General features: G+C 39.6%; 1 protein-coding gene across 6 annotated transcripts in view; it reads left to right on the forward strand.

The window, feature by feature from the left end:
• The first annotated feature begins 4,908 nt into the window (after nucleotides 1–4,908).
• slc12a4.L (solute carrier family 12 (potassium/chloride transporter), member 4 L homeolog) overlaps nucleotides 4,909–12,148 on the forward strand; it is a 37,151-nt gene continuing 29,911 nt past the window's right edge. The window contains exons 1-6 of one of the 6 annotated variants that reach the window (XM_018260009.2): nucleotides 4,909–5,056; nucleotides 5,343–5,433; nucleotides 5,740–6,216; nucleotides 11,337–11,381; nucleotides 11,469–11,557; nucleotides 11,662–11,784. In XM_018260009.2, coding sequence (XP_018115498.1) covers nucleotides 5,982–6,216; nucleotides 11,337–11,381; nucleotides 11,469–11,557; nucleotides 11,662–11,784 — 492 coding nt within the window. In that variant the 5' untranslated portion in view covers nucleotides 4,909–5,056; nucleotides 5,343–5,433; nucleotides 5,740–5,981. Of the gene's footprint in view, nucleotides 5,434–5,739; nucleotides 6,217–9,991; nucleotides 10,969–11,336; nucleotides 11,382–11,468; nucleotides 11,558–11,661; nucleotides 11,785–12,148 lie in introns of those variants that run through there. The other 5 variants (XM_018260038.2, XM_018260061.2, XM_018260020.2 and 2 more) reach the window with 5 other exon arrangements.

Genomic DNA, 12,148 nt, shown 5'->3' on the forward strand with positions numbered 1-12,148 from the left:
AGAAACATAATCTTGGCCTGAGGAGAGTTGACTATTGCAACATTGTTTCAAAAAGCAGACTGCTTTCTGTAGCAATTACATTCAAAAATAACTTTAAAAACACTGATGCTGAAAATGTTAGAACTATGCTTAGAATCACATTCTCTATAGGCACAAGATTAATATTTATATTTTTGGGGTGATTTCATTTGGCAGCATCAAGACAAGTAACACAATATTCAAGAGTAAACCTCTGCTCCAAACTTGCTATGGGAAAAAACATTTGCACTAAATGCCTCTACACGCACAAGCAAGCGTTTACTGCAGCAGACATAGAAAATGGAGAAAGAAAATTATGCAGTATTAATTTCATTGCTTTTGTACCTGCAACTATACAGCTGTAAACTACACCTGCCAGAATACCCCGTCAGCAGCACAAACAGTTAAATTGCTGTTGCAGCATTAACCATTCAGGTGGAATTTTATACATACATTAAGGCCTTGAGTAACTGCAGCCCACATGTAATAAAGCAGTTTTATTTTCAGAAGATTCCATTTGTTTTGCTGTATACCTTTCCTTGTCATCTTGTCTTTAATATTCCTATGTTTCTCATTCAAGCCACTACCTGGTTACTAAGGTAGTTTGGACCCTTGCAACCAGATACCTGCTTCTAAGCTAAATTTAAAAACCACCAATATTAAAATTGAAGACTAATTGCTTCTAAAGATAACTTTCTGAATCATACTAAAAGTTAATTCAAAGTTGAAAAACACATTTAAAGCTGTTTCAGCTCCAAGGACCCACTCCCTGTACTTTAAGGTCAACTTTGTGGCCCTGCTCATCTGCTGTGATATTTTCTTCTCTTGCTGTATAGAACTGTTTACATTTGCATATTGCAGGAGTTTTGTGCTGGCAAATACTGAATGAAATGCTGGGTCTGAGTCTGGGCAGGGTGCAAAACCACAGATCTGTATTGTACACATTTGACATACAAGGATGAAATGGAATTTATTCATAATGTCTATACTGTATGAATATGTCTTTATTACCTCAGAGTAATTACCCAGGCCATGGGTCCACCAAAAGTGAAGGAATTGTGTATGGCATCAAGACAGGAATTTGTTTTGCTGTCACCACTAAGATAACTGGGTGCCAGGTGGCTTGTGCTCTTTTAAAAGAGACTGAGATTAAAGGTGGCCATACACGGGCAGATAAAGCTGCCGATATCAGTCGTTTGGACCGATTTGACAGCTTATCTGCTCGTGTATGGGGGCTTCCGACGGGTCATCCCGATCGATATCTGGCAACGATATCGATCGGGAAGGTTGGATTTTTACCCGACCGACCCGTCGGAGCCGCTTGGCGCATCGTAATTACCCCCGATATAGCCACGCAGTTTAGTGGCATATCGGGGAAAGATCCGCTCGTTTGGCGATGTCGCCAAACGCGCGGATCTTTAAGTCTATGACCACCTTAATTTACAGCTCTGCAGAGGCACCTTTACATGGATGACAGCTCTCCTTCAAGGGGGTTTCCACCTAATTTTTTTGTATAAGAAAATAATATTCTAAGCAAGTTTTCATTATACAAAAACATATTTGATGGTTTGAGTGATTTGTAAATGTAACTACTGTAAAAGAAGTATTTGTCTTTTTCTATTTTTTTTGCAAAGCTTTACATTGTATGATAAGCCAGCTGTTTAAATGTCTAGTGGGAGGAGCATACAAAACATTGTGAGAGTCGGAGTCTAGGCTAGAAGAGACCTTGCATCTGTTTTAAGTCTGAATGAGTGGTGCAGGAGGGGGACAAACAAATTCCATTTACAAACAACTGTGTCCTTTGTCATACATGGACAGATGGTTGTCCAGTAATGATACAATTAACCAGATTCCGTGACCAAATCTGGGCATGTTTGGCCCCTTAACAGTAGTATAAAGCATCCATAATTTTTTTTTATTTACACTCCTTTGCATTTGTTAATGCAAAGGAGTGTCCAGCTTCTAGTCCCTTTTCCCTTTTGATTCCTCAGAAAACTAATTTACACAGCCACTCCCAATATAGGATAAGCTGCTGTTACTAGTAAACTTGAGAATGGCTATTCCAAATGATAGGAGTGGTGGTGCATCAAAAAAATTCCAGGCAATTTAGGGTAACTCACATATCGGAGATACAAAGGACCAACTTACTATCAGCTTCCCTACCAAGGGTCCCTCTGCTCTGTTTACTTGTGTGCACACACTACTTGTAAAGTATGCCAGTGCACACAATGCAGTGGAATGCAAAGAAATATTTTGTGCACTTGCATAATTCATGACTTCTCTGTGCACACAGTTTTAAACATTTGCAGAAAATAATTTTTTATATTCTGATTTTTATATTGTAAGCTCTGTAGGACAGGAGTTCTTCTGTCTCTTAGCTCTGTGCAACAGTATATTTATAGCACTTTGTTCTCCCTGTTTGATCTGTTACTGTATTTTAAAAATTTAAGTTGCTGCATATGCAAGTAGTACTATATATAAATAAAATACATACACACACATACACAGTTAGAGGGGACATTGTTCTTTATCTGTGAAGATTCTGGGACAATCAATATGCAGTAGTCTGAGTAAGTTCAAAGCCAGTCAGGAGAAGGTACCAAAAGTAAGCAACCGGAAAGCAAAGGAATGGGTGTTATTATGTGAAAGCGTATCATTAACATATCAGCCCAGTAAGAAAAGATGAAGTCTAGCAATGTCTAGATCTATCTTGGTCACAATGCTGTTTTATACATGATGATTTTGTGCCATTTGTCCTAATGGCTTATATTAGAGCTGCTAGAAAGAGGAATTTTGAAGCCCAAAAAAGTAGACTTGGACCCCTTACAAGGCCAACATTTGACCCAGCTCTCTAGTTGTTTTTACAGCCTGAAATGTAATCTGTTAGTTTAGGATTATAATTGGAAAGCAGATTTAAGGACAAGCAAAGTCAAATTCCCCTGGGTGTGCCAGTTTGTTAGTTATACCCGGAGGAATCTAATAATTAACCTGGGACCTTGGGCTGGTGTGTTTTTTACAGAAGAGGAGAGCCGGTCTGGTTAGCTACTTTTCATCTCAGCACCGCATCACCATGTTTCTACAAATTGCACTGTGTAAGTGTTGCATGACTGAAATATGTGTGCAAGGCCAACCACGCTTAAGCTTTCTAGGGCATTAGAGTGCTATTATTAGGGTTGCCTGGATGTTTACCTGTCCTGGCCAGTGCTTTTTCCTCAGTGCAGAAAATAACCGATACCATCACTTTATTTATATGCAGCCTCTGTTTCAAACAAAATGTGGTGACGGGAAGCAAATGCCAAGGGCACCATGTTACAGAGAACCAGCCCATAGTTTCCTTTAACAAAATGTGTAATAATTTGAACTGGCCAGCTCATTAATATGTTAGCTAAAAAAACACAAAAGGTAGGTTGTAGGCTTGTCAACAGCATCTTAATGCTAGTCCTTTGGAAATGTTACTGGTTTGTGTTTTTGCTGTGCTTTTGGTGTAATCAGCAACTGTGAAAGGAATGTAATTTTTTTGCCTTATTCCATAAAAGCCCTTTTGACAAGACACAGCAAGCTTATAGTTTGCATGTTAAAACTTGCCCACATTAAGTAAACCTTTTCATGGGCAAATTATCTCCTTAGCACCCCAGCCTTATTGGCTGTCCTTGAGTACATAATTTGCCATATTTAAAAACACAAATCCATCACAGAAAACACCAGAGCTGTTCTCATTGGTGGTGGAACCCAGAGCAAAAAAAAAAAAAAAAAAATACTTTGCAGGGCTCAATCTATTATATAAGTTTGCAATGTTCAACCTGTCAGTCAAATGCTGGAACATGGGTGTGTAACATCAGCTGAAGGGGCCATTGCTTTGGAAAGTGATATACAGCCATCTTGTCACATTCTGGCCTATTGCATGCAGCTACGATCCATTTCCAAGGGCTATTATGCCTTTTCTACTCCCTAGACATCTACTACTACAACACCATGATTAGGCTGATATTGATCCAGGGCATGATTGAGACCTTATGTCATGGAATTAGGTTAAAAAAGAATTCAGGAGTGAATTTAAATCCCAGTGATGACTTCGGGGTGAGGTGACATCTCTGCTGCGCCTCAGTAAAAATGTGACACTGTATGTGGCTTTAGTTAGCAATATCATTGCCCTACAGCTGCAGATGTGGGCCTCCCATCATTCAAGCTCAAGGACACAGTGTTCTGTGTAATAGTTGGTCGTCTTGTGAAATATTTTTGTTTTCACAAGGTGCCAGGCCACAACAGTTAAACAGCACCACCCTGGTGGCTTCCCTGACTCCCCATAAATAAATGTTTTACAGTAAACGAGTTTACCAACACAGGCAAATCGTTATTTAAGTATTCCTCTCAGGCGGGCCTGCTTTGCTTACAATGACCCTTTTCAGAGTGCCAGTGTATGAGTAAGAGTTGGAATGCTGCAAACTCGTGATAACTGTCAGTGCAGTGCAGTTCTTCTATCTGAAACACCGGCACAAGAACACAGCACGATAGCAAGACACATGAACAAAAACACTGCCTCTATTAATAGCACTTGTACATTGTCTCCTAAGTGGCCGCCTTTTGCTTTGCCGCCAGGTTTACACAGAGGGTGCCTAGTGGCAATAGAGTATGGCGACGGGTGGCGTGATCGACAATACACGAACCCCCTCAGCAGATAATCAACACATATTGATGGCTAATGAGTGAAAGCTTTTATGGGAAGCCTCCTTGTAATTACACCGTGGATTACATTGTAGTAACAGCACGGGCTAATGAATCACAGCTAACGTGTGTTAGTTCTGCATGACCGTATAACTGTTTTTAACCAGTGCACATAACAAACTGCACAACCCACGGATGGTAGCGCTAAATACGCCACCTAGCTACGCGCGTCCCCGTTATCAAACTCTGTACGCCGTGAGTAGCGCGCTTTTACGCCCGAGAACGCGCGCCTCTTGTCTGTCATGCGCGCGCCGGAGCTGCAGCTGCTCTCTATTAGACAAGACAAGCGGCTCTCTCTCTCTTCCTTCCTTATCCGGTTATTATTTTTGGTTTTCTTCTCCCCTCAGCAATAGCGATATATACCCTCCAACCATTATAAACCCTGTCATCATCATTCATTTAACCCTGAAATTCCCTCGTCTACTCCATTCATCTGGGCAGTCTTCACTTAGTCTAACCTTTACAAATGGAAAACCTTATTCATTCGATTCCTATACTTCTCATTTCCATGGAATAACCATAAACCAGATATTTTGTGCAGTAGATCCCTGCATTATTGCATTCTGCTTAATTCTATTTATTGCTTTTCTCTTTTGCTCTAGGTTGGACTTAAGCCGGTGGGTTGCCTGTGCCTTTCTTTCAACGTCAGTTTTTGTGTCAAAACTTCCTATTGTGTTTCTCTGCGAGGCTGTGGTAATATCACTATCTTCCTCTTTTTTGTCTTTATCACTATGGGTTTTGGGTGTTAAGTGTGCTTCTCTTTCAGTGAATCTTAGCTACTTTGAAATGTTTTACATAGATTTGCCTGGACAGGATATTTACATTTCTCAAGCAAGTGCAAATGTACTTTGTATGGCGTGACTGCAATTTCTTTTTCTGAACTTTCTTATAGCTGTATTTGTCTGTTGTGGTGTTTAGTTGTTTACTTCTTTTTTTTGTCTTCTGTTCGAATCACATTTTTCCATTTAATCTTCTAATCAGTATATATATAACTTGCAGAATATGAAGATAAATCGCACTGGAATGAACAAGGATGTACAGAGTCATTTTTCTTAACAAGAAATCATCTTGGCACTTGTTTTTTGCTTTTACGTCTGCATCCTAAAAAGTTATTCAGAGTAACTAAGGAATACATGGGCGCAGTTTACTGCATTTTCGTATAGCTGGATTAAATATACATATATTGTCTGGGATTTTACGTGGAAGACAGGACGGCCGCTCAGAGCGAGGAGCTGCCATCAATGCCTCCCAAAATGGCATCGGTACGGTTCACGGTTACCCCCACCAAAATAGATGAAATGGGGACAATCTCTGACACCAGCCCAGATCTCAGCTCATCCTCCCGTGTGCGGTTCAGCTCCAGAGAGAGTGTCAGAGATGCCAGTCACAGTGAGGCTTACAGTGACACTTCACTGGCAACCACAGGAGTGGATCCAGCTAGTGAGAGGACCTCTAACCCTATGGACAGTGGAGAAGGTAATAAAGTGGGGTAATGATTTAAGGAATAGGTTTCAAAGGCTAAGCTCTGCTGGGGGGGGGGGGTGTTGGCATGTTTTAACCTTTGTCTGGAAAACTTCACCATTTTTCCTATGCTCCAGGAAGCTATAAACTTGGTTTTGGCAACCTGTGGGTCTCATGAGGCTGTTGACTGCAACTTCAAGCATTCAACTGAAGTGAGCGCTAAAAGCACACTGGGATTGATGGAAGTTGTAGTCCAAAAAGTGTCTTGAAGGTCTTCATTTACCCTTATCTTTCAGTGTAGATAAAAGGTTATTGCTGTTTAATAGGACTGTCTGACTCCAAACCTCAAACATTTACAAATCAAGATATCTACACTATCTATCTATCTATCTATCTATCTATCTATCTATCTATCTATCTATCTATCTATCTATCTATCCATAGTAAGAATTTCAATCCGCATGCACTCACCCTCTTAAATCCACGGGTCCTATTCCACCAGTGCTACAACATATAAAGCGTCCCCGGATCTAGACGTATTGTACATAACTTCAGCGATTAGGAATATGGAGCACACGGTGGTTAGGAAAAATCACGCCTTCTTTATTGAAAAAGTAATTGTAAAATCATCCGTGCAGTACATATGTGGACATGACCTCCCCCACACTTTACGCGTTTCGTGGCATCTAGCCACTTACTCAGAAGCAGGAAGTGGCAAGATGCCACGAAACGCGTAAAGTGTGGGGGAGGTCATGTCCACATATGTACTGCACGGATGATTTTACAATTACTTTTTCAATAAAGAAGGCGTGATTTTTCCTAACCACCGTGTGCTCCATATTCCTAATCGCTGAAGTTATCTATCTATCCATGCATGATTGCCTGTGAGGTCATTAGTAATTTGATAATTTTTTTTACCAAAACTTTCTGGTTATAATTGTGTGTAAAAACTCCAAACCTACACACTGACTTTGATGTTGCACTATCCTGATTTATTTAGCAGTTGCATAGGCCTCCAATACGTATGCATTGCATTTTATAGGTCTGAGGAGGCTGATTAATGATCTGCATGTCTCCGTAGCGACATGCATTTCTATATGTAGGCATATGTCATTGATTCCATTGTCTTCTTTTGTCTGTAAATGTTTCACCGAGAAGTGAGAATGTGAATATAATGGGGCAAAGCTGAAATGTACAGGGCTTTTTTTTTTTACAGTACTATGGGTTGGTTATCTGTTGACAGAGTTAGGTAAAGAGTTGGAGATCTAAAAGGCTTGTAAGCAAACATGTGTTTCTGTATAAGTGCTGTTCCACCCATCCAAACAACTCTGTGCTAAAACCCTCACAAGCCTTTGCTGTTTGTTCAAAAGTAATGGCCTGTGTATAATCCCTAAAACTGGCCATACACGAGCAGATTTAAGCTGACAATTCGAGTCATAGCTTCTCTGCCCTTGTATGGTCCCTTTCTGGCGGTCTGCCTGATAGATATCCAGCTGAAAATTGGGCAGATATCTATCACGCTGGTTTGAAAATCCCATTAGGCGAGTTCTGCGCATTTCCCAAAGTCGGCAAACAAACTAATCTTTATGTGTATGGCCATATTTATTGTTAAGACTATCCACTGCATTTTGTACATAATTTAAAAGACACAGTTAAACAACTTTTCTGAATAATAAATAGGGCAGTAATCCTATTTACCCTTGTGTGTCATAGTGTTGTTCCATATAGATTAATTTTTATAGACCAAAGTGCAGTATTTTAGAATGAGGTTTAATGAGAAGCATTGAGAGCAGACACTACATGCACCAAATGTTTATGATCAAATGTGTTTGGCTTAAATGGGATTGGAATGTACCTGACAGTGTCTCTATCTCCTTTGAAAATCCTTCTCATGACCTTGTTCAAGAGTCATTTGTGCCTGACAACATTGTGGAAAGTTGAACAAAGAAGTCTTGGGGGGAAATTTGATCTTTGTTTTGATGAAGATTTCATGTGTGAGTGTGTTTCTTGGTAGATGTTGTTGCAGGAAAGTCTTCATTCATTTCTAAAACAGCATACTGACATTTTATGTCTACTACCTTTATAAAAGCAAAAGCTTTCTGAGGATTTTTAAACTCTGAGGAGAGTGGGGATCATAAAGTTCCAAATATCAGTACTGATATTCACATTACTGCTATAAAGCTTAGCTGCACCCTTTCGAACAACAATCAGAATGTTTGTCTGCACTGACGAGTGTTTAAATTCTTTAAAATTTTCCATGTTCTATATTGCTCCACTCAGTGCTCTAAATTTTCCATTGTCCTAAAATTAGTCGAAATTCGCAAGCCCCGTGTCAACCTTGTCTACTTGAGAGACCCAAGGTTTCCATTGTTGACAAAATTCAATCTCCATGTTGGAATGTAGTTTAAAATAGCTTGTGGTCACCTAATTAACATGGACAATCTTTGGCTTTATAATCTGGAACAATGAGTCATAGAATCCTGGCACTATATAAATTTTCAGAATATATGTGTGGAACCATGATATTATCTTCCTCCAGTGGAATCCTAACCTTATTGCTATCTGTTTTGACAGATAGTGCTTAACTGTCATTGTCCCCTAGGCATTCTCTTGTCAGCACTGTATGTTCTCTAGATGAACAAGGGAATTATAATGATTCATTCTGAAAAGACAACCCTTGCTGATCCAGGTGCTGTTTTAACATTTGTACTGAGCCTTCGTATGATCTTCACTATTAAAAAAGATTTCAGAACACACCCAATATTCTTTTGATTGAGACTTCAACCAAATCAGCAGGTTGTATTTCCTGGTCTGCTTTTTAAAAATACACCTCTGGTTGCTATGGGTTACTAGATGTGGACAAACTTGAAAATACTAGAAATACACAACCCCATATCTTTCCCACAAGCAATTGGCACGGTGCCTGTCAGTTTGAAAGGCACCCATGTGACATTATGTAAAAATGGACAAGCGGCAGCAGCTATTTTCAGATATCCAGCTTCTGGAAATGACCTCCAGACTTTGATTTCCGTTGCAAGGGAACATTGCTCGAGTAACTGTTCAGAAAGGCAGGGGTATCACAGTGCTAAGTAATAGGCAGAGAAGCAACAACTGGAATTGCAGTAATTCCTCACCCTGATAGGAAGTGAGGAGATGCATTACATAAGAGAATAAAAACAATGCAAAATTCAGTTTTACCTTTGTCAACACTAGTAATCTGTTGCCATGGCAAGTGTGTAAAGAACATGTTTGGGTATCCTGAAACCAGGTAATTAGCAGTCAGACTGCTACAGACTCCTCCCTAGCATTTTACTGAATATAAATGTACTTTTTTTTTTTTCTACAAAGGAAGCAACACACCCAGTTACAGAGCGTGAGCATATCTGTTATTGCATGAGTTGCAGCACTCCCAACCAAACATTCATCTCCACAGCAGACTGAGTGAAAGGTGCTCTGTTCTGGATTTGAGTGCTGTTATGCATGTAAATCTGAAAATAGCTGTTACCGCTTGTCCATGACTTTAGCAAGTTTAAAATAATGTCACATGGCTGCCTTTCAAAAGTTTGCACGAAATAAACAGCAAGGGGTAACGCTGCACTTTAATTGCCTTGAGTGCCAGTGTATTCCTATACAATTGCCTTTCAAACTGACAGACACCGTGCCAATTGCTTGTGGGAATGATATGGGGTAGTGTATTTCTAAAGTTTGCCCAAAATCTAGTAACCCATAGCAACCAGAGGTGTATTTTTAAAAAGCAGACCAGTAAATACAACCTGCTGATTTGATTGAAGTCTCAATCAAATGAATATTGGGTGTGCAGGTCCCATGATAAGTTAAGAAATAGTTTGCTAAGATTACCATAATTTATTATTTGAAGCAGGCAATTTAAGGTTTTGTGTATATCATTTGTTTTTATAATATACACAAACAGTCTCATGTTTCTTTGGCACTATTATTTGTTATCGTAGATGTTTGTTTTCTTTTTAATTATGTACTGCATTAAAGGTGTACATCTGGTCCTCCGTGGGTCTAAAAATGTTGGATATTCTAACTCAAATTTCAGAGCCCTTGTTTGAACAACCCTTAACATTATTTGAAAGCATTTTATCCAGGGTAGTTTTGCTTGAGCTTTTGTTTGTAGCTGTGCCTTTAAGATAACGTCCTCCTCCTGGGATGGGAAATGGACATGTGATCGGGAAGCTATGACAGTCTGCCTTCCCGAAGCACAGGCAAGGGAAAAGAGAGAGAGAGAGAGCAGAGATCATCGAAAGGGGAGAAAAGTATTTAAAAACAGCAAACCGTAGAAGTTTATTTCTTTTCTAGAGGGGTTAAGGGTAAAACTGTTCAGTAAAAAGTTGGATAAGGAATAGGTAAGTAGGTGCAAACTAGAGAGGAAGTGGAGGGAGGGTTTAACAGGAAAGACTAAAACTGTGAGCGGGATTGAGATAAGGAGATCTGAAGGTAGTGTTTAGTTGGCAAAAGGTTGAAAAGCCGGATGTAAGGGAGTGTGAAAAAATACAGAAAAGGGAAACAAGAAAAGAAGTAAAAATTGCAAGGATGTAAGTTAATGTCTGAATATATCAGAAAAAGACAGGGAAAATTAGTGTATATAACCGTGAACAGTAGCAAAAGAATATAACTGGAAGAAAGCAGAAGGAGCCATGCCACATTTTACAGTAACCAAAGTACCTGACTCTTACTGTGCTACTGAGGAGGCGACCTCCAGTCCTACGAGCTGGACTGAAAATGAGGATTCATGGGGAGCTGGTAAGTGTACAAGATGCCCTGAACAGCTTCATACCTCCACATTTTTTTTTTCTAAGTCTTCTCGCATCTGTCTTCCACCTGATTAGTACTGAGTGCGTTTAGGAACACAAGCTGGTAAGTATACAGTGTTAGTATGAAGGACTCACCACAGCAGACCGTAAACAGTAATTGGATTAGCTCTTGGAATAACACTGAGTCGCTGTTGTGTTGTTTTCAGTTCCCAGGGTTAATGTTTAGTATTGTGAAGGCTTCTGGAACATAAACCTTCTGCTGGATTGACTCTGAAGAGCAGAGATTTTTGGTGTGCCTTGTGCTTACAATACAGTAGAGCCTTTTGGTTAATTTTTGGTTTTCTTTTTACCCTTTAGATCGGAGCCAAACATCAGTAACAGAGGAGAACAGTAAGCTGCTAGGTACAGCTTATTAGGTTATAGAGATAATACATTTGCTGAGATAAGAATGTTTGTTCCCCATTGCAAACACAAACTTTCCTTTTGTAGACATTGATCGCAGGAAGAGTTCAGCGCTTTATCAAAATCACACCGATGATGAAGAGGAATGTTTTGACAGAAATCTGGCCCTGTTTGAGGTGAGAGATCTACTACTTTCCTCTCAATTGTTTCTATAGTTCTTATATACAGTAGTTTTACCCCAACTTTTCTCTCCTACTGATTTACATTTTCTCTCCTGCAGGAAGAAATGGATACTCGTCCCAAAGTTTCTTCCCTCCTTAACCGTTTGGCTAATTACACAAATCTGCCTCAGGGAGCAAAAGAACATGAAGAGGAAAGTGAGGGCAAGAAGAAGGCCACAAAGGTGAGTGGGATGAGCAGGATTTTTTTACAGCATGAATTAAACATAAATGCCAAAATATATTTTCTTTTTACAACAGCGTCTTGTTACATTTAGAAATTTATGTGACAATACAAAATTTTATCTTCAAAAATAGGGGAAGTCTGTGTACTTCTCTATTTTTATATTTCTTATGCCTGGAGGTGACAGTTTTATTTGCTAATAAGTACATATTGTAGGCATTACAAAGGATATATTTCCTAGTGCACATGGAATGTTTGCTAGTAGGGACGTACAAAACAACCCAGTCTGTGTGTCACTGCTTCTGTAGGGTAATGTAATAATAGCTTCAGAGTCTGCTACGAGTCTAATTATCCATAGTAGTCAA

The sequence above is a fragment of the Xenopus laevis genome, chromosome 1L (genome assembly GCF_017654675.1).
Source record: "Xenopus laevis strain J_2021 chromosome 1L, Xenopus_laevis_v10.1, whole genome shotgun sequence".
NCBI lineage: Eukaryota > Metazoa > Chordata > Amphibia > Anura > Pipidae > Xenopus > Xenopus laevis.